This window comes from Typopeltis vanoorti, chromosome 10, assembly GCF_054136105.1.
Source record: "Typopeltis vanoorti isolate ZY-2024b chromosome 10, IOZ_Tvanoo_1.0, whole genome shotgun sequence".
In the NCBI taxonomy this organism is placed as follows: Eukaryota; Metazoa; Arthropoda; class Arachnida; order Uropygi; family Thelyphonidae; genus Typopeltis; species Typopeltis vanoorti.
The window spans coordinates 42,953,173-42,980,950 of record NC_143558.1 but is presented as its reverse complement, the minus strand read 5'-3'; the positions used below and the strand labels follow the sequence as shown (position 1 = coordinate 42,980,950).

Here is a 27,778-nt window from a genome sequence, read left to right as displayed (position 1 = left end):
CATATGTGCTGTTCATCAGAGATCCGAGTTACATACAAATCCGACTTAAAGATGTTCTCAGGAACGTATCTTGTTCGTAATGTCGGGACACTGTCTATATAATTTTTCTTTATATATGAATCATATTCCTGAAAGGTTGTAAACCTATCAGACTACTATGAGTGCTGATTGTATCAGTACTCTGAGCTGGCTAAAAGTTACATAACCTGGAATCCATGCTCTACAAACCAAACACAAAGGTTTTTTTTTTTTTTGAAGTGGCTTTAACACGTTCATTGCCAAGCTGAAAATTGGAATTTCGTGTGGTGGCCAAATTTTTTTACTTGATAGTGGCGTCCACGTGATAACGCGTGATCGGCCAGCCGACAAGAGCTCGCATCACGTGATATCGCGTGATTGGCAATGAACGTGTTAAGTCTCCAAAAGCTTGGTGATTATAAAATGTATGTAAAGAAATTCACAAACACCTAAGCCCACTATGGTATTTGAATCCATGAGCGTTTGGCTGAGTAGACAGTACCTTTGTTCTCCAACCAACTGCTTATGGATTCAAATACAATAGTGGGCATGGGTGTTTGTGAATTTCTTTACGTATAGTGTAGTGTATGGTAAGAAATGAGTGGTCACTGGTATGCTATGATATTGATTGAGTGGATGTGATTCCATAATTAATAGTAGTAATGTTATTAATCAGAAAACTGTTTATTGTATATTGCTTACATTTTAAATACCTTTTATTTTCTCTCTGAGAGATAGTTAATGCTAATAGTAGCAAGTATTTTGATGTTGGCAATACTTCTGCATAGGGATTTTTTTCAGTTTCAGAGAGGTTTTAATTATCATGAGATGTTTTTTATTGAACTCTTCCAGATATTTCTCCAGCATACATAATGTTATTTTGTAATGTAGGTAATTCCTTTCTTTTGTTTTGCACCATTTATTTGGTATCCTTCTATTACGTGTAATTATTCTTTTCTTTCCCCATCCCCTAACTTCCTTTTCATGTTAGCTGCAGTGACCTGTCATGTTCTCCAACCAATTGCTCATGGATTCACTGCCCTTCAGCAGATAATCCTATCTGCATTGTCTCTTATGGCTGTAAATTATGTTTGCCATTGGGAAGATGTGATTAAGGTGTCTAAAAAAGATGGATGGTATTATATAGTGAACTGAATTATAGTGTTCTGCCTGTTCAGGGGGAAAGAATCTAATATGTCTGAGTCATATGTTCAAATGGAGGACACATTATGTATCCTGGTGAGATAGAAGGTTGGAGAACAACAGTATCAAGAGCATGTTTTTCAAAATGTTCCACACAGAAACTGGCTAAGAAAGGCATCTGAAAAACTGAAGACATCAGTGATGTAAAAAAGATGAAAACATTTTAAAGTAAAGTTAAGGTGTCAGAAAAGAAGATATTGGTGAATACAGATGGATGTCAAAACTAACCGTGATATTAATACTGCTTAAAACTTAATTTTGAGATTTGAAGTTGATGGAATTTTTTTATATAGGATAAGGTATGGTCAATTAGGAATTTAGCTAACTGTTTGGTTAATTTAAAGGAGGGCATCAACTACAAGAGGATAGATAGAGTTATTGGGTTGATGAATTTTGGGTGAATGACGTTTTCCTTCTTGGAATTATTGAAGTCATAATTTAAAGGTTTGTAAGCAGTGTGGCCTCTAAGCAACATATTCATTTTAAGACCGTATTCACTGGCACCAAGGATGACAGTGACATTGCCATTATCAATGTTAGTAATTATTATATTTTGGTCTCTGTGTAATTTATAGAGCATATACGGCTGGTTGGAGGGATTTCTTTTAGGTGGCGAAGCTTGCATAAGGATTTTAGCCATGCAAAGCCTGATGTTGTTGGTAGTGCGTGAAGGCAGGTGTATGTATGTATGAAACCCTCTCACACATTCTATATGCAGTGAGGTCTAACATTGGTCACTACTAAGAATATGGATAGCTGTTATAGTTTATAATGCTATAGTTTACATTTGTCTTTATTGCATTTATTTTTATGTATGTTCCCAGTTTCAGTAGCAAAAATTAGGAGGTTTCATTATCTCTACAGTTATCCATGACCATATAAAATCCAGTTGTTTTTTTTTAATCATACTTATTGGTCGAAAGTCTTTGTCTCCAACTATGAAGATTGTCATTTTTTTATGTGCTTGTTCCTTATTTTTTGAAATTCTTTAAAGGTAGAGTTATAATTTTTCTGATATTTTGTTTAAATTAGCCAAACACCTAAATCTATAGCTCCATACCCTTACTGGGCATATTTCATCTTATATAAAAAAATTCCATTTGCTTCAAATCTTTAATCCAAAATTTAGTTTTAAGGCAGTAATGATATCATGGTTAGTTTTGACATCACTTCTTTATTTACCAATATTCACCTTTCTGACACCTTAACTTTACTTAAAAATGTTACCCCCCACCTCTGACATCACTGATCATTTCAATTCTGCCATCCATACCTGAAACTGACTTCACTTGGTTATAAAATTATAATAAAATACCATTTATAAAAAGACAGAGAGCATAGCAATGAGCTCTCTTCCCTTAGCCAATTTCTATATGCAGCATTTCAAAAAACTGACCCTTGACACTGATACTCTCAAACCTTCTATCTGGCTATGATGCATTGATGATGTCTTCCCCACTTGGCCATAGATACATGACCACAACAACCAGCACACCAGAATGGTTCACTATAGAAGAAAATAGCAACAATCTGTTGTCTTTTTATTAGACACAACTTTCCAATGGCACTTTTTTTTTTCATCAGTTTACATAACACCTACCTATTTGAGCAGATACATTCACAGACTTTCTCTCACTTCTTTTTTCTCACAGTATGGTACTCATAAAAACAATTGTTAACAGAGCCACCAACCTATGTTCCAAATAGACTTCTCTCACAGCTGAACTCTCCTTTATTCATCATACCAGCCTATCAAAATTAACAAAATGATTGTTCTTCCTATCACCTCAAATTCCTCTCACCACAGAGAAATTACAGTCATGCTATTACCATTTCTTATATGTGGGGAACTTCAGACAAATAGCCAGAACTTGAAATATAATCTCTTCACTGCTTTCAAACCTCATTTAAAGTGGCTGTCCTTATTCATTCTCTTAAGTGATCAACTTCCAACCCTTCTCTCTGTTCTACATATGTACAATACAATGTTCCTTGTTCTTGTAACTGTCGTATTATGGACAAACTGCAAGATCTGCCAACATTCATCTTGAAAAACACAAGAAATAATATATATATACACACACACACATACATATTATTTGTATGGACACTACATGGAGTCAAAAAAGTCATTGTGGGAGACCCACTCTATCCATTAACACAATACCTCTCATACTTAAATCTATTCACAGTTGGGGAACTCAGAACTGCCTCTGGCAATCCATTCCACTCATTCACTACTCTCTCCAAGAAAATAACCTAGTCTGCACACCCTTACTAACACTCTTAGACAGATTCCAAGTGTGACCCCCTTGTTTCCCCCCCCCCCCCATGTATTGAAAAATTTCTTGTGTCAATCTTATAGTGTCCCTTTAGTAACTTATAAGTTTCTATCATATCCCCTCTCTTCTGCCCGTCAACTAAATTCTGCAACTCACACACCCTCAATCTACCCTCATAGGAAACATTCCACAGACTTGTCATCAGCTTGGTCACTCATCTCTGAATCTTCTCTACCACCTCCCAATCCCCAAGAAATGCACGTGAACAAATCTGTGCAGAGTAGTCAACATGTGGCTGAATCATATATAAGCCTTATAAAGAGGAATAATAACCTCCCTATCTTTACTTGTCAATATGCACAGCATCCAAGTAATCCTCTGAGCTATTTTGCCAACTTTTGCAATATGTCCTCTGAATTTCAAATCTCTATCCACCATCATCCCAAGATCCCTAGCCTCATCAATTTCTTGTAAACTAATACCATCAATATAATACAAAGCATGTAATCTTTTCATCCCAAAGTGCATCATTTTACATTTTACAACATTGAATTGACAACCACTGTCCTTTGCCCATACACCCAATTTATTTAAATAATTTTGTAAGATATCCACATCACCAACACTACTGCCCTCCCTAGTTTTGCATCATCAGCAAACACCTGAATGTTCCCTCTTCAAATCCTCTGCTATATCATTAATATAAAAATTAAAGAGTACTGGTCCTCATACAGAGCCCTGGGCACTCCACTAGTCACCATCATTCTCCTAGATTCCACTCCACCACATACTACTCTCTGGTGTCTGTCTGTCAGCCACCCCTCCCCCAAATTTCTGTCAAATGCCTTGGCAAAGCCAAGCAGTATCATGGTGTAGCCATCACCTTTGTCCAATTCTGTGACAGCAGAATTGGATAAAGGTGACTTTATCCAAATCTGTGACTGCAGGGAGGGGCAATGCTGTCCCCCTATAAAGTATCATATTCCTATCTACCCATTCTTGAATTTTACTTTTAACCAACTTTTCCAATACCTTAACCACCACTCCAGAGGTACTAACTGGTTTGTAATTTCCTACTTCTGTCTTGAAGCCACTTTGTGTAGTGCAATTATCATACATTCTTTTCACTCTCTTGGAAACTTGCCAGAGATGAGAGTTAGATTAAACAATTTGGTCAGAGGTACTGCCAGTTCACTTGCATGTTGAAAGTTTATTTTTCACTTGGTTAGATTATAATAAATTTAGTTTAATCCTTTATCCAAGTGTGAGCAAACAAAGTTTGTGCCTGAAAATATCTTCAGTACTGGGCTAAGGTATTATGGTAGTGATGTTGTACTACCTTACCCCAGACCTGAAAATATTTTCAGGTGCAAACTTTGTTTGCCCACACTTGGATAAAGGATTAAACTAAATTTATTATAATCTAACCAAATGAAAAATAAACTTTCAACATCTTTCTCTAAATCCAGAGTAATTTAATAAAAAGGTGGCACACCTTTTGGCAACTCCGATAGGTAAAGATGACCTCACCATTGCTTCTGCCTGGTATCTCCACTTCTGGACCTGGCTCCCACTGAAGAGACCTAAATAAAGGTCGAAAAAAACTAGTCTGGGTAGTGGCCCTTCCCTTAATGCATAACATTATACATATCTGTAAGGAGATGTGTTTTGCATTATGGGAGATACTGAGATAGGAGTGATGTTAGCTTGGTCCACCTTTGCTACGAGTTGCCCGGTGTTGTACTACCTTACCCCAGTCCTGAAGATATTTTCAGGTGCAAACTTTGTTTGCTCACACTTGTTTAATAAAGGATTAAACTAAATTTATTATATCACTTGCATGTTCTTGTAGCACATGAGCAGACATATCATCCAGGCCCACTGCTGTATTCACATTGATATTTTTCAATATACTGAGTATCTCTTGTTCATCTACCTCCATGCTCACATCAGCCTGTTACTTCAGTAGCTGCAAAGTCACAACCTGGATGATATACCCTTGTAAAGAGATCACTTAGTAATTGAACTATTTCTTCTGCTTCTGTCACTTTTCTACCATCAGCACTGAGTAAAGATATCTTTCCATAATCATTCTTTCTTACTGACCACATTCCATGCACTAACTAATCACATTCATTCCACATAATTTCTTATACCATGACACTTCTCCAGATTGCCTCCTAAGTTTGTCATAATCACTAGCTTTGTAGATCCACATAAACCCTTTCTTGATTGAAATTTCCAGATGTTGATCAATCTCTCAGGACAAGACTGCGTGGTTACTTTCATGGTTACTCTACTGATCAGAGGTAGAGTTGCTACTGCAGTTATAGATAGATCTTCTGATGCTTATTACCAGATCCAACACTCTTAAACCCCTGGTCCCTTCCATCACGTGCTGTTTTAGGTAATTATCCCTTAGTAACTGTATAAATTCCATTTTACCCTGTGCCCTTTCTTCTTTCCAATATATATTACCATGAAGGAAATAGGGATATGACAAGAAACGGCAAGGTTGTACATGAAAATTGTGAGAGTGTGAATGTAGAAAGTGTGAATGATAGTATAAATGGTTTCTCAGAGAACAAAAAAGATGAGATAGATGCATTGAGTGAGATCGCGTTGTTGAATAGTGCGATAGAAAGAGCAAAACAGCAGCTAGAGTGCATGAACAAAAGTAGACTGAATGAACCAACCAATAATAAAAGGTATGACAGGAAAAATAGACGTATGAATGTGAACATGAACAAAATGAAGGACAGAGTGCTGTATGGAGACTCGTTAGTACGAGGTGTGTTAGTAGAGGATTTGACAAAATCGTACCAACCTGGTGCGACCATAAAGGACGTAACTGAGTCTATTAGAGAGCAAAAGGAAAGGGTGAAAGAAATGATTGTTGTGGCAGGTACGAATGATTTGAAAGGAGATAAAATGGAAATGATAGAAGACCTGAATGAATTGTTTGAGGTAGCAAAAGAAAAGAGTGAGAGAGTTAGAATGATTAGTCTTTTGCCACGGTATGGCAGTGAAATGTTTAAAAGGAGGGCTATAATTGCGAATGACTTTATGTGTGGGTTATGTATGACGCGTGGTGTGGAATGTGTGGATGTGTGGAGTGAGTTTGATGGGCGAAAGGATCTATATAAGATGGATGGCTTGCATTTGAATGGTTACGGTGTAAGAAGACTTGAGAAAGTGTTGCTGAATGTAGTGGATGTGCAAATTCAGGGAAACTAGATTTGTTAAGGGGGGGGGGGAGTAGAGATACAGTCCTTATGGAGGCAGTTGAATGTAAGAATGAATATAATATGCCAGAGCAAATAAGGACAACAAATCTGAGTGGGATAGTTAATATAAGGCATCAAGGTAGGGTTGGGGCTAATGGGGGTCTTAAATTCATGTACACTAATACTAGGAGTAATAGGAACAAGAAGGAAGAGTTTTTGGCCATGGTTGGCACTTCCAGACCACAGGTTATAGGTATTAGTGAAACATGGCTGACTGTAGATGATATAACTAGTGGGATTGAATGTGATGGGTATAGTGTGTTCAGGAATGACAGAGAGAATAAAATGGGGGGAGGAGTATTGTTGATGATAGCTGATGAGCTCCAGCCAAGGAGAATAGAAGTTGAATTGCAGGATAGAGAAAAGAGCACATTTGAGGCCATTTGGTGTGAGATTGTGGCTAACAGAACTAAATATACAATTGGGTGCTGCTATAGACCAGGTGATGGAAAAGATGGTGGTGACAGTATGCACAAGCAAATAGAAGAAATGGGTGGAAGGAGGGTGATTATTATGGGAGATTTCAACTATGGTCGCATTGATTGGAGTGAGGAGAGGACACACGGGAGGAAGGAACTGGATTTTATGCGGTTATTAAGGGATAACTATCTGCGACAGCATGTAATGGAAAATACTAGGGGTCAGAGAGTGCTTGACCTAGTAATTACATCTGAGGATTTGGTTGTAACAAATATGACCACGTTGCCACCAATCGGTGAGAGTGATCATAGGGTCTTAACTTGGGAGGTGGCTAAAGGTGTAGAATTTTCAATTAAGACAGGGTACATGTGGAATTATCGGGCTGGAAAGTATGACAAGCTTAGGAGTTTGATTGGTTCAGTGCCATGGCATGTACAACTGCAAGGACTAGAAGTTGATAGTGCATGGGAGGTAGTTAAGAAGTGCTTGCATGAAGCAATGGCTGACTGCATACCTAGAGTCCGAATAATAAATCAAGTAGGGGTTAAATGGATGAATAACACCATTAAGCTTGAGTTGCAAAAAAAGAAACAACTATGGATGGAATTTAAGGAGAAGGGTGACCGGCAGGCACATGAACGGTATAAAGTGCAGGCCAGAAGGGTGACGAGTGTGGTAAGAAAAGCAAAAAAGGATTACGAAAGAACATTGGCCATGCAGGCTAAAGAGAATCCTAAACAGTTTTTTAGATATGTAGCAAGTAAAAGGAAAAACGTACATGGCAGATTGATTTTAAAGAATGCCGATGGTAGGGAGGTAACTGAATCAGTTGAGATAGTTGAGTTACTGAGTGAGCACTTTGCAAAAGTATATCATCCAGGTGGTGACATTGCAGAAACGAATAAACCAGTAGATTATACGGGAATTGTGGTGAATGAAGTGGAGGTGAGTAGTCTATTGCATAACCTCAATGTCAATACATCTGTGGGATTGGATGGTATACCAGCTCGTGTTGTACGAGAAGCAGCTAAAGAATTGTCAGTACCCTTGACCATTTTGTTTAATTTGAGTCTCGGGTCTGGGTTAGTCCCAAGCGGGTGGAAAGAGGGGAAAATAGTACCACTGCATAAAGGTGGTTCCAAGACTGCTGTTGTAAATTACCGACCGATTAGCATATCAGGAATCATTGTCAAGGTCTTAGAGAAATTAGTCAAGAAAAGAATACAGGATTGGATAGATGAAAATGGGATATTGTATGGGGGACAACATGGTTTTGTGAAGGGTAGATCATGCCTCAGTAACTTGCTCACGTTTCATAACACAATAACGGCTGAACTGGATAGGGGTAATGGGTTTACAGTGATACTACTGGACCTTCTCAAGGCCTTTGATAGGATACCACATGGAACCCTAATCAGTAAACTGGAGCAGATGGGTATAGATATAGGGTTGGTGAGATGGATAAGAGGGTGGTTGAAGAAGAGATATCAAAGAGTGGTTTATTCAGGAGTGGAGTCTAAAAGACGTCTTGTGACTAGTGGAGTGCCACAGGGCTCTGTTCTTGGACCACTGCTTTTCAATTTGTTCATCAATGATATTGGAAAGGATCTGAGATGAAGTGTTCACTTGTTTGCTGATGATGCAAAGTTGGGTAGAGCAATTGTGAGTGCACAGGATGTCAAAATTTTACAGGATGATTTGGATAGTTTGGAGGACTGGGCTAGGAAAAATGGATGTCAATTTAATGTGGCAAAGTGTAAGGTTATGCACTTTGGGGTGAAAAGAATAGCAGCAGTATATCGCATTGGTGGAACCATACTCCAGGAGATTGATGAGGCCAGGGATTTGGGAGTGTTGGTGGATAGGGAATTGAAGTTTAGGGGGCACATTGCAAAAGTGACTAAAACAGCTCACCAAATCACTTGGCTTCTGAAAAATACTTTAACATGCAGAGACAAACAAGTTGTTGTTCCTCTGTATCGAGCCTTGATAAGACCCCATCTGGACTTCTGTGCCCAGCTATGGGCACCAGGGTTTCTTTGTGATGGGGAGGAAGTGGAGAGGGTCCAGAGACGAGTGACCAAGATGATAGCAGGTCTGTGGAATGAACCTTATGAGAATAGGTTGAAGATTTGTGGGTTGCAGAAATTGGATGATAGGCAAAGGAGGGGTGATATGATTGAGACATTCAAATTACTGAAGGGTTTTTATAAGATTGATCCAGAAGATATTTTTGAAAATATGACTGGTGGTGGGAGGACTAGGGGGCCATGCATGGAAGCTGGGCAAGAGCGTGGTTGACAAGGGTGTTAGAGCTAGGTTCTTTACTTGGAGAGTGGTAAATGAGTGGAATAAGCTTCCAGAGTCTGTTGTGGGTGCTACGACCGTGAATGAGTTCAAGGCAAGGTATGATAGATACTGTGTTAATGTTGAATAGTTGTTCTTGACATGATGTTAGGGTCTCCCTCGATGAGTCTGTCGACTCCTTGGAGTTTCCCGGAACAACAATAATAATAATAATTATTGAAATCTCCCATGATAACTGCTCAGCCTGCACTCATTGTGCTAATTTGCTGATGCAGATTACTACAATGAGTGCAGGCCTCTATCTCACAACAGACAGCCCTCAAATGAACCATTTCCATGAGATCTACAATCTTCCTTAACTTCTATTTTTGTTGGTTGCAGTTCTTCAGCTATCATTAATAATACCCCTCTTCCTGCCCTATTTCTTCTATCTTCTCTGAAAATACAATATCCATTACATCTTATCCCTGTAACTATATCATTCTCTGACAACTAGGTCTCACTGATGCCAGTAATTTTTGGCCGAGTTGAATTGACCAATCTAAAAACTCCTCTCCTTTATTTCTGATGCTTTGGGCATTCACGTACATGCATTTCAACATTCCCTTGGCTCCACAGTTACCTTAAATAATGTCATTACCTGTCCATTCTGATTCGAAAAAACCTGGGAAACTACATCCAGCTCTTCATAATCATTACTGCACTCATACTTATCCCAGGAGTGATTAGACATATGCTTGATTGCTTCCACCCCCCTAATACCTCTACCTCTAATTTTCTTGGTTTTGCACTTTCAAACTCTCACTGAACAACACTTTCTCTAAGCACCTAACTCCAAAACCATTTAAGTGCAGTCCATCAGTCATATACAGGTCCTTACATCCATCAAATTCACTCCATAATCTATAAACAGCACACCATTCCTCTTGCACAATCTTCTCATTGACTCAGTGGCAATCATGGCCTTTCTTCTCAATTCCATCCTGTCATACCACAGACTCACAATTTTTACTGTCTTACTTTTCATTTTTGCTTCTTCTAACAACTCTTTCATATCTTCTTTCGTTACACATTTCTCACTTTCAAATCATTTGTGCTTGCCAAAACAATTAATTCATTCACTTCTTTCCTCTGTAAACTTACAATTTCACTAACATCCTTTATCTTTGCACCTGGAAAACATGCTTTCATCACTTTCTCATTAAGTATACCTCTTACCATCAAATCCCCATACAATACTATCTCTTTTCTCCCAGTTTCTTGCACTTTTATGCTTTTCCCATTCACTCTTTCTTTCATTCTCCATCCTTCTGTACCACATGCCAATCGTTTCTCCAGTTGTTTGAACTCAAGTTTCGTCCTGTGAAGAAGACCATGTAAGTGTGCAATTTCTTTCTGCACTAGCATCTCATCACTCACATACATGCATGCACACACTCTCTCTATGCTTAACTGCAACAAACACAAACTTGAAAGACTTTTTTTGGAATCATCAACAGCAGATTTAAAAAACCAACCAAATCTTAATAAATATGCTTGTGTAAAACTTCCAAAAATATAGGAAACAGTAATTCATAGATCATGGATCTGATAGAGGCACCCATCTTAGACATGTAGTCTAACATCCACCACTCTTGTTTGTTATGTCTTATTACAATTTTTATACTGTATCCCACATGATGTCTCTGGGACAGATGAAATAGTGGAACTATTAAACTTGTGTTTAATTATTTCAATGTGCTGTTCTTATTTCATTAAACCTGAAGATGAGTTTAAACCAGTATCAAAATTTAAATACACACTATGTACTGCTTAATATAATGTTCCATTTACGCCATATAATTACAGCATTCTGAACAGCTTTCTTCTTTTTTTACCTTGTCATATACCTTTTCCAGATCTACAGTGCTTAAATACAGATCCCTATTATATTTTCATGCTTTCTCAACTATTTATCATCATAAAGTGAAAATCTGGCCTGAACCCAGCTTGATCCACTTCTCAAGTATGCTTGCCTAAATCTTACTTGGAATGCTCAATAGAGAAATTCCTCTAATTCTTATATTTAGTTTTATTTTCCTATCAAAGAGTACTATGAGAGCTCTATCCCAAGCATCCAGAATGCAACCCTCTAACCAGGGCTTCTAAATTAGGCAATGCAGCCCCTGTAAAACTTTTACACATCCATGTTTGAGTACTTTTGGCTGAATATCATACACTTCAGCTGCCTTTCCACATTGCAGTTTTTTTTTTTAATGGCTTTTTCTATCTCAAGTACCACTGAGTACTCCTGACAGTATCCCTCTTGAATATTTTCAACCAATGTTGAAAACATTCAAAAGGCAATTCATTCAGCAATCTTTGAAAGAAATGACTCCAGACATCTAGAATATCTATCTTCAGTTTTCATGCCATCCACCTTTATCATCTAAATATCAAATATTCTTCTGGAGGATATTGAACAATCTTAGAAATACAGTACTCTTTTCATTTCTAAGCTTTTTTTTTTCAACAGCCTCCAGAAGAACATTTTACCACCTTTCTGATATTTATCTTCTATATTTTTACCAGTCTTTCCATGACTTTTAACTATTTTTACACACTGCTTTGCTTTCTTACATTTTTTTTATTCTCTCAGAACACATGCTGACTTATTTGTTAGTAACCTTTGATACACTTTCTTCTTTTCCCATGACTACCTGTAACTCCATCAATACTCAAGAATTATTGTTCTCAATAGGTTTTTTTTTTTTAAACTTAAATAACTTCTTAAAAATAACTACCTACTCACCTAGGTATTCTAAAATATTTTTTTAGTAGTAGATCAAAATTACAGGCACTGTCATAATGTGGAGACTGAACTAGTGCAATATGAACTTCATTTGCATAAGGAGGGACTAAATGTGGTAAGTCGCTAGTATCCTGTTAAAAACAAATTAAAAGCATTGAAAATTTAACATAGAAACCATAAGCAAAACTGCACAGAATTTTTTTTTAAATTTCATAAAATAAGCAAAATAAATAAATCACTTTCTTAATCTCATTTGGTTATTTATACACAAATTTAAAAGGCCTACCACCTTAAAAATCAAATAAGTGTACATTGTTGCATAACATATATTCATACTATTTTGCAAATCTCAAAACAAGTACAGCACAGTATAGTACATCTCTGCTTTTGTGACCTCATTGCTTCCTGGAAGGCCAATGTAAAATTTCCAAGATGATCAGTGTCATGAATTGGCATTACATACCTAGATATATAAACTTTCTGCATATTCCTTAAGGTTTATTACAGAATGAAACAATTGAAACTTGGAACAAGCTCCACCAATTTCATTGTGGATTTCTGAATGCTAAAAATTTCATGCTTTTCTTCCAATGTTAATGCTTTCTGCTTCTTTAAGGATTTTCTATTCTCAAATTCCCTTTTGCTATTTTGGAACATTTTTGAAGCATAAATATGTACTGCACTGGCAATAATTTTAAATTAAATTGACAGTAAATGAAGAGGAAGGCAAATTACAACAGTTTGCTTTAACCACAGGTTTCTCCTCTGTAATTTCTAATTTTATATCTTTCTCTCTAAATAAAGCCACAAATTCATAAAATTCTGTCCTCACAATTTGAGGAAGCACAGGCCATACTTTGAAATTGTAACAAGCGTGATGAAGAAAATGATGAGTAGGTTTCTTGACTGGTAAGCACAAAGAATTGTGAATTAATTTAAGATACAGTACAAAAAGAAATTCCAGTAGATATTCTCCCATTATGTTTTACCTCTATGAATAATATATTTTTAAGGATAAACTCAAACAAAATAAATGTGAAGTATAATGCAGCATGGAATACACTTCCTGTTTCTATTAGAGCAAAAGCTTCAGCTTGGAATAAGCAAACATAACATATGTTGGATTTCTTTGATGGATGTTTGTGATTATCTGAAGTTGGTGGATTGAGTGGTGGAGATGGAGAGTTGTAGAGTAGGTCCTCCCTTGATGAGTCCTTGGAGGTGTCATGTAATAATAATATTATTTTATTGTTGCAAAAGTTTTCCATTAGGCAACAGAAAGTCAATTATACTACTCCTTAAACACATTCTCTAAGTTTGTCATAATCACTAGCTTTGTAGATCCACATAAACCCTTTCTTGACTGAAATTTCCAGATGTTGATCAATCTCCCAGGACAAGACTGCATGGTTACTTTCATGGTTACTCTACTGATCAGAGGTAGAGTTGCTACTGCAGTTATAGATAGATCTTCTGATGCTTATTACCAGATCCAACACTCTTAAACCCCTGATTCTCTTTAAAACATCTGATGATGTTTTAAAGAGAAACAGCCAGCACAAATGTCATAATTACTGGACTTCATCAGACTATTGAACTGGTATTCAGCACTTACATCCAACACATAAAGCAACTATATCAGTGTATTTGAATGCGAAATGCATAAAAAATAGTATTATATACAATAGGAGCATGGTCTCAAAAATCAAATCAGTCCAATGGTCAGTTTTAGTTTCAGTCCCTTTTTGCACTTTATTGCTATGTGCAGGTTACTATATCTGGATATTTGGCCTCGAAATTTTCCTTGATATGCATGGAATCTCAAGGAATTGTGTTCTTTAGTAAATGAAATGAAAAGATTGATAACCACATTAGTTAAATTGAAAAAGATGGGATTGGGTAGTAGATTAGTGCATTGCATTGGATTGGAGATTGGCTGTCTGATAGCAACAGGTTGTGTATGAGGGGAGTGATATCCCAGAGGAAGAAAGTCACTAGTGGCATGTCCCAGGGGTCTTATGGGGCCCATTGTTGTTTAATTTGTAAGTGAATGACATTGGAAAGGACTTAAATGGTGATACGTAGTTTTTTTTTGCAGATGATACCAAGTTTGTGGAGTTATGAGAAGTAGTGCAGATTTTGTAGTTTTGGAGGACCTAAATAGAATGTCTGAATGGGAGAGTGTGTGGAGATATCAGTTTAATATTGCAAAGCGTAAAGTTTTAAAATTTTTGAAGCAAAGATGGGATGTAGAGTACAGGATTGGTGGGGATATTTTGGAGGAGGTGGATGAGATGAAGGATTTGGGGACTGGGGACTTGAAATTCTTTGGGCATTTTGCTAAAATTGTGAATACGACATGGGGGATTATGGGAATGATGCAGAGAACACTAACATGTAGAAGTAAGGATGTTTTGATTCCATTGTGCAAGATTTTGATCAGGCTGCATATGGATTACTGTGCACAGATTTGGTGGCCAGGTTTTCAAGAGGATAATGAGATGTTGGAAAGGGTCCAGAGATGATTGACTAAGTTGGTTTCTGATCTCTGGAATATGAGGCCAGATTGAGAGAAAATGCAAATCAGAGATCCTAGTGGATAGAAAGGAAGACATGAGGGATAATTAATAAGATTAATTAATAATTAGTAAGGGATAATTACCAGATTAACGTGGATGAGATTTTTCATAGAATATCTGGAGGCAGGGGAGAATGAAAGCCCATTCCTGGAAGCTGTATAAGGTGGGTGTGTGATGCGAAGATTTTTTGCATGGAGAGTGGTGGATGATTGGAATGCATTGCCTGAGAGTGGCAAGTATAGGGACAGTGAATGCATTTAAGTCGAGGTATGATAAGCTGTGCATGTAAAAAAGGGACCTCCCACAATGAGTCTCTTAAATCCATGGAGATCTGTTGATAATAATAATGATAAACAGTACAATGATTCACATGCACAAATACTTCAGTTTTGCTCTTCGCAGAAATTGAAGTGCTTCTCTTAAGATGGCACATTAACAAAATAGTTTTAAGTTTTATAAATAACCATAATGTGTAAACAAAATTAAAAGCATGTCAGAAAAGTTTTTATCCATTGATTAAATGATATAACACTGTTATTTTTGAGCCTGTCAACAATAGAAACAACAAAAATATGATACCTAAAGAAACGTTTTAATTCTTTATCTATTTAAAGTTTGAAAAGTTGTATACTACAGTTGCATAAAGAAAGGGAGGTGGGAGGATACTGCTGCTAATGAAATCTTTCTTTATGGGTTATACAGTGATCACCAATTATTATGAATAATTATGGAAACACTACCATGTTTGAACTTACTTTAATTAAAATTAAAATAAATTTGATGCTTTGATCTTTATATCAAGGTCATATTCAGAAATATGTATATTATATATATATATATATATATATCTTATATATCACACACACACACACAACATTTGTGCATTTGTGTGTGTGTGTATATATATATATATATATACACACACAAATGTTGTGTGTGTGTGTGTGTGTGTGTGTGTGTGTGTGTATATATATATATAAAACAAATCACAAATGACATTGGTACATACTATGGTGGGCTGAAAATAATTGCTTGGTCAAGCAGCTATTGTGACCATGCAAACTATGATCAATGGTTAACCACACAGTTATTCTCAGCCCATAGTATGTACCAATGCAACTTGCAATTTGTTGTTGTGTGTGTATATGTATGTATTCATGAAGATGAATTTGATATAAAGGTCAAAACATCAAATTTTATTTTAATTTTAATTAAAGTAAGTTCTTAAACATGGTAGTGTATTATTGCAGACTCCAGCAGCTATGCAGGCTCTGGTCATGGGATGACCAAACAGTTATTCTCAGCTCAGTGTAGTATACGCCAACATAGCCTGTGTCCCACTGTATATATTTCTGAAGATGAAAATGTCAAATTTAATTTTAATTAATGTAAGTTCTTAGACACTGTAGTGTGTCTGCATAATTAATCATAATGGTTTATATCAAATCTGATCAGTTACCTCAATGATAAGGCAGGCTGATGGTTGAAGCAAACTAGATGGATGCTGGTTTAAATTAAACCATAATAAAGGAGTCATTCCCACTATATCACATTTGTTTTGTAATAACTCAGTATCTTTACAAGAAAAAGTGTCACAATCACAGCAAATAACTGCCATTCGCTGAATGATTTGAACTCCTTTTGAAGATTCCTCAAAATTCATACTACCATATCTTTCTCTTTCTTCTTTGCTTGACTTCCTTAGATTTGGAATTGAATTGCTTCTTTTAAAAGATTTCTTTCGGCCAGGGAGAAGTTTAATTTTGATCCAGCTTCCTTTGCTAATTTCAAGTCTTTGCAGGGCTTGTTTCTGGACAAATATCACATTTAATGGATCAACTAAACAGGAATTCTGTTGTTCCAGTGCCCTTGCTTGTGCTAATGAGAATTTAGGAATTATTTCAATTTTAAATTTGTTATGTAAAACTTTCATGATTTTATTTGTGACTGACTTCAATGCTGGAGGAATAAATGTTGTTGGATTTGGCTTAAGTTGGAAGAGCAACCTACTTGTAAAATGAAATAACTTCAATATATTAACAGTATGTGGATTTAAAAACTGAAGACCTTCCTCAGAAATAGGCCAGTTACTATACGTAGCCTTTATACCATCAGTTCCCCTATCTTCACCATTAACCTTTGTTACTACAATAGAAGTGTTTAAGGTTATAATTCCTTGGTTGACTGGATGGCAATCCAATACTATAATGTTTAAAAGCAATGACAAATCACATGACTGATTTTTGCTAGAAAACACCAAAGGTGAAACAAGCAACACATCGCCTACGCGACACAAAATTTTATTTTGACAAAGTGACGGTATCATCAAGTTTGCCCATACTTCTTGTTGACACCACTGCAAACTTGCTTCAGTTCGAGCACCCAATACAACCTTCTCCAGAGGTAAACAAAATACTTCTTTAAAATATAAGCATGAATCAGTAATGAATTCATAAATATTTAGAAAAGTTTCTGAGACATATATATGCGGACTATCGGAATCGTCAATCACAGAATCCAGTTTATCTATAACGAGAATGTTTACAAAAAGACTTGTATTTGATTCTAAGTAAATATCATGCTGTTCACGATATAGTGCTCCGATAAATGAAGATTCCTCGGATCTATCGGAATCCCGAAGTAACAGTTTTGCAACATCACGGGTAACGAAACCGTGCAATGGGTGAGATCCAGGAATTTCAGTAAGCAGTAAACTCAACTCCACACAAATCACATTACTAGGGCTTCCCATTTTGAAAAATGTTAACCATACATGAGAAATACTTTACAAAGTAATCATTGTATTTAATAAGATTAACGAAACATTAGCGACGTAGTACTAACAACATTCCCTAACACATCGTTTCAAAACTTAGCGAAAACATCATAACACGAGGTAAAGAGCAGAAGACACAAAGCAACCTACCGGTGAATGTTGCAAACCACAGCAGCAATACCTATCATATATCTTCTTAAACGTATTCGCTGATGGGGGTTCACAACCACATGTGGCAATCCATTTCACGCATTCATCACTCTCCGAGTAAAGAGCCTAGTCTACACACCCGTACTAACCACAATCTTACACAACATCCAAGTGTGACCCTTTGATTTTCCTTCACTCCCCATGTATTGAAAATTTTATTCTGCGTCAATCTTATAGAGCCTGTGTAGCTCAGTGGAAGTGGCGCTTGCGTCCTCTGCGCTTGGCCGCTTGAAGTTAGACCTAGGTTCTAGTCTAGTCGCTGACTGGAGGAACTTTTTCTAAGCCTATCTTCGACCGGTTCCCGAGTTAGTCGATCTCTGGCACAGGCAAGCGGGTTTTTCCTCCCGGAAACTCTGGTTTTTCGTCCCGTAAACTCAAGAAAATCGACCGTAGTACCCACATTATTTCAGACAGTGACATATCTTGTTAGGGTTAGGTACCAAGAGATGGCAGCACTTGTTTGCCAGCCTCTTCATCAGTGAAGAGGCTGGCAAATATGGGCCAGCCTCTTCACTGATGAAAGGGCTGGCAGCCTCTTCACCAATCAGAGGTAGCTGGCACATATACATGGGCCAGCTACCGGTGGAGATTGAACTGCCCACTCAGTCTCCAAAAGCTAGATAGGGTATAAAGGCCTCGCCTACTCCCTATTAGGGAATAAAAGGCGTTAGTTGATTTTTTTTTTAAACTTATAAGTTTCTATCAAGATTGGTCGATTGATAAAGCCTCTGCTATTAATGGCTCAGAATAAGTTTGAGCGCGGTTAGTAGTTGGAAAGGGCCCAATCGTTCGATGCTGTTGGCACACTCTCCCTCGATGAGCCCTTGGACTCCCTGGAGGTGTCAAATAATAATAATAATATCATCACTCTTCCTGCTGTCAGCTAAGCTCTGCATTACTGTCAGGACCGACCTTCTCTATAAAGGGGCCCGGGTGCAAGAAACCTTTTGGGGCCCTAAAATATTTTTAAAAGGTAAAAATTAAAGGATTCGAAATAAACGTATTGTAAAACCTCTTACCTGCAAATGATTTTGGCACAGGAAAACAAAACAAACAAAAAAAAAAAAAAAAACATATTCGAAATATAATACGTTTCCGCAAATGTGTACCGACTGTGCCCACTCGATCGTGGGGCTAGAGTGCATTGCACCCCCCGATATGGCCGGCCATGATTATTGTTGCATTATCTGCATCATTATTGATTCTTTTTTTTAAACAAAATGGAGAAGTAAAAACGTTTAGATAAACAGCAGTGGAGGCTCGTGGTTTGAAATTGTGGGGTGCTGCATCTTTCGAAATATACACACAAACACTGTAAGACCAGTGTATACGTGTTTGAATAAAAAAAATCAGCTAACGCCTTTTATTCCTTTATCAACAACGATTAACATTTCTGACCCTGAGGGTGAAGCAAAGTGCCTTTCATGTTCCCCACTATCTGACATGGAAACAATGAGCGGAAAGGTTTGTGAACTAATTGCTCGCAATGGGCGGGCTTGGAGGTTAAACGTCAGTATTGAGGGTTAGGATGGCTTTACTAGTGAGTATATATCATTACTGACCGGATGGGTGAAGCAAAAATGCTTTTCTTGTTCCCCTTTATCTGTGTAAGTGAAACAATGGATGAGGAGTTATTTAGCTTTCTGCTCGACTGAGCTATGATTCCATGCTTCTCCAGCATGGAGTCATAGCTCAAAAACTAACATACAGAAACTACAAAGAATCCTGAATAAGTGCCTCAGAATGATCAGTACATTTGAGTGCAGGGTTGTCTTGGAAAAGAATTTTTAAAATCACGGAGATGAGAAGGGATGTTTACTTCTCGATGGATCTGGGCGTTTCTTATGTACCATTGAGCATCCAGGATCATTCTGAGGCACTTATTCTGGATTCTTTGTAGTTTCTGTATGTTAGTTTTTGAGCTATGACTCCATGCTGGAGAAGCGTAAGTGATAACTGGGCGAATTACAGTTTTATACAGAGTTAGCTTGTTTTGTAGATCTAATTTGTTTTTCCGGTTGATCAGGGGGTAGAATTGTGCAATTACTTTGAATGTTTTCACTCCTATTACTTTGATGTGGTTGCGAAATATGAGTTTGTGGGCTAGTTTCACTCCGAGATATGTAACTTTTGTCTCCCATGGGATCTTGACTCCGTAGAGTTGAATGTCGTCCTTGCTGGTGACTTTTCTCCTGGAGAATAGTACAGCCGAGCTTTTTAGGGGGTTTACCTGGATCCTCCAATCTGTTAGCTAAGTTTCTAGTGAATTGATACTGCCCTGCAGACTTCTAATTGCCATTTGAGGGCTGAGAGATCTGGATAGTATCGTAGTGTCATCCGAATATAGTGCTGTGATGATATGTTTCTGGTTTGGGGGATATCAGCTGCATAGATCGAGAACAGTAGAGGGGCTAAGAGTGAGCCCTATGGCACGCCTGCACGAATCGAGCTTGTCAGTGATTGCTTGTAGCCTGGTGAGGATAACCTTTTTAGGTGACTTTTCCAAGACCGTGATAGGAGGCTAACGGGTCTGTAGCTTTGAGGCAGTAGTCTTGCCTGCTTCCTCCCCTTTATTTCCTATCTAGCTTTTGGAGACTGAGTGGGCAGTTTAATCTCTACCGGTAGCAATTAAGAGATGGCTGACCCATGTCTATCACTAATTATAGGCAGCCACCGATGAAGAGGCTGGCAAACAAGTGCTTCCATCTCTTGGTACATAGCCCCAACCGGATATGTTACTGTTTGAAAAATAATGGGCTCAATTTTCTTGAGTTTACTTTACGAAAAAACCGATTTTTCGGGAGAAAAAACCCGTTTGCTCTTGTCAGAGATCGAGTAACTCGGGAACCGGTCGAAATAGGCTTAGAAAAAGTTCCTCCAGTTGGCGACTAGACTTGAACCTAATTAAATTTCGAGCGACTATGCGCAGAAGAAGCAAGCGCCATTTCGACTGAGTATATTTTATTAAAACGATAACAAGTAAATATATAGTAGTAAAATATTTACATCATAAATACATATATGCATACAGATTACATTCAGGTTTAACTCTTGATATCTTTGTACTACTGTTATCAGATCAATAACAAATAAATACATAGTAGTAAAAATAAACACATCATAAGTAGATATATACATCATATATTTACATTTGTTTTCTTACCTCGTTAAGGGTACAGTATTACTATTTGTTACAAGTAATTCATTTTCTGAATTTACTTCCCGTAGTCTTTAACAGGGATCGGTTACGTGACATTGCAATTAGTTACATTCAAGTTTAAATCTTATTACCTTTGTATTACTGTTATTATACAAATAAAAATAAATACACAGCAGTAAAATAGCTACATCATTGATACATATTTTCATCATATATTTGCAAATGCTTTAACCTCCTTAAGGGTATTACCATTTGATACAAGCAATTCATTTTGTGAATTTACTTCTCATAGTCTTTAACAGGGATCCATGACATGATATTTCAATTAATTACATTTAGGTTTAACTCTTAATACCTTTGTATTACTGTTATTATACAAATAAAAATAAATACACAGCAGTAAAAGAGATACATCATTGATAGATATGTTCATCATATGTTTGCATATGCTTTAACTTCCTTAAGGGTATTACCATTTGTTACAAGTAATTCATTTCGTGAAATTTATTCTCACAGCCTTTAACAGTGAACAGTTACATGATATTATATTAATAATTACATTCAGTTTTTAAATCTCAATATCTTTGTATTACTGTTATTAATAATTTTAATTGTTAGCTATTTTACCACACCGTTATTTGATTACATATTTCGAGTCCTTAAAGTTCACTTAGCATTCCTGATAATTGATGCACTGTCTTTCTCCCACCACCAGAAGAAATACTACATACATACACATATATACATGCACATATATATATATATATATATATATATATATATACATGCATATATACATGCATATATATATATATATATATATATAGATATATGCATGTATATATGTGTATGTATGTAGTATCTATATATATATATGTATGTAGTATCTATATATTGTATGTATGTAGTATCTATATATTTAGGGAACCAAGATATATATATATATCTTGGTTCCCTAAAGCTACTATTAGGGAACCAAGATAGTGAAGGCGAAAAATATGTTATTAGAACAAAACATAGCCTAGTAGAGAGAAAAACATAACAAGCATATGAACATGGAATGTAAGAACCCATCACCAGGAAGGAGCATAGAAATACTACTGCATAAATTAGACAACTGCAGGTGTCATGTGATTGGACTCTGCGAAACCAGATGGAGTGCAAAAGAAGAATTTCACCATGGGCAGTACAAAATTTTAACATTAGGCAGGGAGGACAAAAAACACCAAGAGAAGGTACTCATATTTGTAGATTTAGGGACTCAAAAACACACGTGTTGAACAGATTATTTTATTAATTACAAATAAAATGAAACTTGACGTTTCGACCTCTATATCGAGGTCATCATCGGAAGAATACAACTGTATACAAATCCAAGCTACATGCTCATGCTTTCTATATCAGTAAACTAAATCTACGTAGTTAATAAATCTTTTTTCTAGCCTGACCTCTAGTGATAGAAAGGTCAAAAACACACGTGTTGAACAGATTATTTTATTAATTACAAATAAAATAAAACTTGACGTTTCGACCTCTATATCGAGGTCATCATCTCTCAGGATGTTATTGTTCCTGAAAAATTTTTAAAAATCAGCTAACGCCTTTTATTCCCGTATAGGGAGTAAGCGAGGCTGTATAAGGCCTATCTCACTTTTGAAGACTGAGTGGACAGTTCAATCTACACTGGTACCAAATCAGAGAGAGAGCTGGCCCAAGGCTATCGCTAATTAAGCCGCACGAAGTGAAAAGAGACGGGCCACCAAGTGCCGCCATCTCGTGGTCCATAACCCTAACACAATATATTTAATGCTGAAATAGTGTGGGTTCTACGGTCGATATTCTTGAGTTTACAGGCCGAAAAACCCGAGTTTCCAGGAGAAAAAGAGTTAGTCGATCTCTGACACTTACCCGTGCCAGAGATCGACTAACCTCTACAACATCTCTCGCAACAGTGATCTTAGTTTACCCTCTTTTACTTTGAGTAATGCAAAAATCAATAAAGAGAATCAGATTTCTCTGCTTGATTTGACATTTACCTCTAGTCTCTCCTGACATAAGCACTTCACATCAACACTTCCTCAGCCTCTAAAAGAGCTAGGCATTCATTTCCGCTAAAGAAGCTATATTACACCCATCCTACTATTGACCTTATACAAATCCCAAATATGCCAGTCCACAGAAAACTTCATACATTGGAGGTGGTAAACCTAATATATTCCAAAAGTCTCTTTATTCTTTTGAGTGGAGTGCAATTCAGCTATAGATGACTCTTTCCTCATAGAGTTAATTTATTCTCTACTTGACAGGCGCAATGTTTCAGCTCTGTGTCTCTTCTACACAAGTACTACCATAGTGACTGCTCCAGTGAATTATCAAACATCATTCCTTCGCTTGCTGCTAAAACCAGAGCAGATGCTGTCCAAGAATCCTTTATAGTACAACTGCAAACAAATCGAATTAGCTTCTTCTCTTCCTTCTTTATTGCATCTAACTGTCATCTGTTCCAGATGACATCATTAGGAAATAAAATGTTTCCCAATAATTTCAACTTCCAGTTCTTCAAGTAAAATGTTGATACAGGTCTTCTTTTTGAATGCTAAAATGTGTGTGTGTGTGTGTGTGTGTGTGCGTGCGTGCGCGCGCTTTAAATGTTATACCAGACAGTAACATATTCTGTTAGGTTTGGGTACCAAGAGATGGGAGTAGCACTTGTTTGCTCATCTCTTCATCAGTGCAGCCCAATTAGTGATAGACATGGGCCAGCTATCTCTGATTGGCTGTCTGTAGCGATTGAACTGCGAATTCGCCTATTCCCTAAAAGGGAATAAAAGGCGTTACCTGGTTTATTTCATACAAGCAGATAAACCTTAATATCGGGTATGTCCACTTTGGCTTTGATCACCTCCTGAACCCTTTGAGGGAGGCTTTTCGCCAATGTGCGGAAGACATCAGGTGGAATATGTCTCCATTCCTCCATCATAGCAGCACTGAATTCAGCAACAGTTCAAAGAAGTGCTGCTGTCGACCTCAATCCAATGGGATTGACGTCAGGACCCTGTGCATGCTCTCACACCCAACTCTTCACACCGTTCCATAACAACTGCTGCTTTGTGTGATGGGGCATTGTCATCTTGATAATAACAAAGGTTCCTTCCATAAAAACTCCACAGTGTTGACAGCACCTGATTATCCAGAATATAAAGGGTAGTGAGCTGCCTTCATGGAACCATTGACAATGACCAGTGGCACTCCAAACTAGCTAATGCACCCCACTTCATTATTTCTCCATTACCAAACTTTACTATGGATACAACACATTGTGGTAACAAGTGTTTACCAGTGTGCCTCCACGCCCACATCCTGCCATAAGACTGGAAACAGAATAACCTTGATTCATCGCTTTAGTTTTTCACTGTCATTTGTCACGTTCACACGCTTTTTGCACGAGGCTAGACGAACAGCTTTGGTCGTTATTGTGATGTTTCTCTTGTGTGCCGTTGCTCTTCGTGGAAATATAGTAAATATAAGTTCTTTTCGTACATTATTAGTGCTAACTATGGTGTTACTGGAGTTCTGGAACTCATCCCAGATGGTCTGTGCCTATTGTAGCCGGTTTTTGCATTTTACCCTTTGTAACACCCCTATCAGTCATTTTTGACCACTGCCCTGGGTGTTTTTCCTGCACTAGTGATGCCGTAACCACTCCATTTCTTCAACACATCGCCAACCGTTGATATTGGATGCTTCAGTTCAGCAGCAATATCACCTATTGACATGCCACCAATGTGATAGCCCATGATAGTACCTCTCTCGCAGTCACTGAGTTTGTGTCGTTTTGCCATACGACCTGTATTCAACTGCTACAATGAAATACTGATTCCTACTATCTGTAGATCGATTTTTATGTTCTTAACAAACCTAGAATATTCTATAACTTCAAATAACAGGAGTGTCAATACAATTATTTGTAGATAGTGTATTTTCAAGAGAGGAAATAGATTGATGATATCATCAACTTTGCAGGAGTGACATGGGAACGGAGAGCCACTGGATCTTGAAAGACATCAATCCAGCAGTAGACTGACAATGGTTGCTGCTGTTGCTGCTGATGATGATATATTACAGAATCAATTCATCTGTGCTCAGTCACTCTCTCGGTTTCTGTCTCTCTAATACACATTCCCATATATTTCTTTACCCAGCTTTATTACTTTTCCTCTTTCTTCCTATTATTCATATTCGAAAGAATCAATTTTTTCAATTTCCCACTTTCTCCTTACATATATCCATCATACACCCTCGTTCTATTCTATTTTTCTCTTGCTGGCTATTCAGTAAGTTGAGAGTTCATATATACCCACATATCTCACTTAACTACACACAGCATATTTTTTTCTATTTTTTATAAAGTAAATGCAAGGCATCGACGAGCGGGAACATATTACAGAATTTTTGTACGTGATGTCTTTGATTTCGATCAAGGTCATTAAATTAGAGTTTTTTCAAATAATTTCTTTTTCAATGATATAATTTTCATCTGTTAGCATTTATATTTGTGGACAATGTAGCTCTCGTGAAGTTGTATTTGCATGGATAGGGCAGTAGTTATTTGCAATCTAGTCGCCGATTAGAAAATGTTTTTTTAATCCTATCTTCGACCGGTTCCGGAGTTAGTCGATCTCGGCACGAACAAACAAGCAAATTTTTCCTCCCGGAAACTAGGAGAAAATCGACCATAGAACCCACATTATTTCAGAAAAATAATGTGTTAGGGTTAGGGATGGCGGCATATGTCTGCCTCTTCATCAGATGCAGGTTACGGTTGGTGACAATCTTGGTCCATTGTCACTGACTGAATGACATTCGAGATTGAATATCCCTGTCTTCAAAAGTTAGAAATACCTAAATTATCTTCGCCTACTCCCTATAGGGAATAATGGCGTTAATTGGCTTATGTAGGTCAGAGGAAGTAGCGTGCATCCATTGTGTTAGCCCTCCTCAATAATGACATTTTCGATTGTAGTTTCAGATTAGATGAATCTGAAATTAGATGAGATTAGAACTTTTTTCTAAGCGTTCCAGATCAGAGGCAGCAGTTTTTTTCTCCAGGATTCTGGGGTGTTTCGTCCCTGCCGTAAAAGCAAGAAAATCGATTATAGAACCCATACTATTTCAGACAATACATTGTGTGAGGGTTAGGAATCAGGAGATGGCGACACTTTTCATTCGTCTCTTCATCTCATTCCGCTTATAATGAGTGATAGTCTGGGGTCAACCATCGCTGATTGGTTGCAGATTGAACTTCATCCTCAGTCTCCAAATGATAGATAGGAATAAAACAGCCTAGCCTACTCCATATAAGGTAATAAAATGCGGTTGCTTGAGTACTTCATTTTTTAAACAACATCACGGGAAATCATTCCCCTAAAAAACAAAAAGAAAGAAAAGAAAGAAAGAAAGGCAGTTATAGTATTTTTATCGTCCTTCGTTCCTTTTCTCTCCTTTATTTCTAATTATGTATTAAATTATGAGATTTCTTCGTCTTGATGAAAGTTCACCTCCAGTCCTGCACTTTTTGATTTCTATTAATCATATTCTCCAAGCACTATATAATCATGATACTTCACGTTAATTGGCCTATCTCATTTTCACGAAAAGTGTATTTTTGCTCCTAAATGATCATGATATCTCTAACACTGGTTTCTATAATGTTGTAAGTATTATTTGGAATAACAAGATTTTCCTCATATCCCTCCCAATATTGTGGGAGGGGATATGATGGGAGGGATATCAATATCTGCAGTAAATTTTTCTAATTATATTCATGGAGCTGAGTTTGGAGACAAACAGTAAAAAGAAACATCATAGAGCATAATGCAGTATTTGACTGGGAAATGAGTCCATTCCGGGCCTTATGCAAAGGCCTTGGAATTTTCTTGATATCTTGGTAAAATGCGAGTGTTCATTAAAAATGCAGTTTTCTAGAGTTGAGATGGTGTTATAACTGAGAGTTTTCTGGATGTTCATAAATTCATTTGGTATTGCTCCCAGCTCTCCTATGGCAACGGTTGTTCCTTTCTTGTTCCGATGTCGTTGAATTTCAATTTCCAGATCTCCATACTTGGTCTTTTTTTTTTTCATATACTTTTATTCTTCTACTCTACTATACCCTAGTTTTGTCACATAAATAAATCACACGTGTTATTCTACCAGAGCAATATCTGGAATATTATGTTTCAGATATCTATCTGTCTAAATTTTACAGTCACATAATGAAAAAAAATAAAAAAATCAGCTGTGGAGCTCAGTGGATGTGACGTTTGCACACCACGGCGCTTGACCGCATAAACAAAGATTTCTTGGTTTCCAATCTAGTCAGCGACTAGAGGAAATTTTTCTAAGACAAATGTTTAAGACAAATATTTTGCTGAAGTTCAAGACAAACATTTTGAGTGACCGAAGCTGTTATAAATTGAAACACATAGGTAATTAAATTTCTTATGTGAGAAATTTTATTTTTATTTTTTATTTTTTCTTAAAAAGGTATTTTGTTTTTGCAGATGACCAAGTTATTTTTCTAGTGACGAAAATACTTCACAGACATCGTATTTGAGCTATATAAAATAAGAAAGTAACTAAATCTTACGATCTCAAAATATTTACAATAAGAAAATGAAATTATAGCTTTATCAAAGCTAAATTGATCCCAAGATCTAAAATTATTGAACAGTAGAAAATTATTTTT

General features: G+C 37.0%; 1 protein-coding gene across 2 annotated transcripts in view; it reads right to left on the bottom strand.

The window, feature by feature from the left end:
- Pex6 (peroxisomal biogenesis factor 6) overlaps window positions 1-17,762 on the bottom strand; it is a 338,534-nt gene extending 320,772 nt beyond the window's left edge. For both annotated transcript variants that reach the window (XR_016548921.1, XM_090398889.1), the window contains exons 1-2: window positions 16,347-17,762; window positions 12,309-12,439 (exon numbers count right to left, since the gene is read on the bottom strand). Coding sequence is in view for 1 of the 2 variants with exons in the window: in XM_090398889.1 (XP_090255015.1) it covers window positions 12,309-12,439; window positions 16,347-17,639 (1,424 nt within the window). In the remaining variant the exon portion in view is untranslated. The remainder of the gene's footprint in view (window positions 1-12,308; window positions 12,440-16,346) is intronic.
- Between the last annotated feature and the right edge of the window lie 10,016 nt (window positions 17,763-27,778).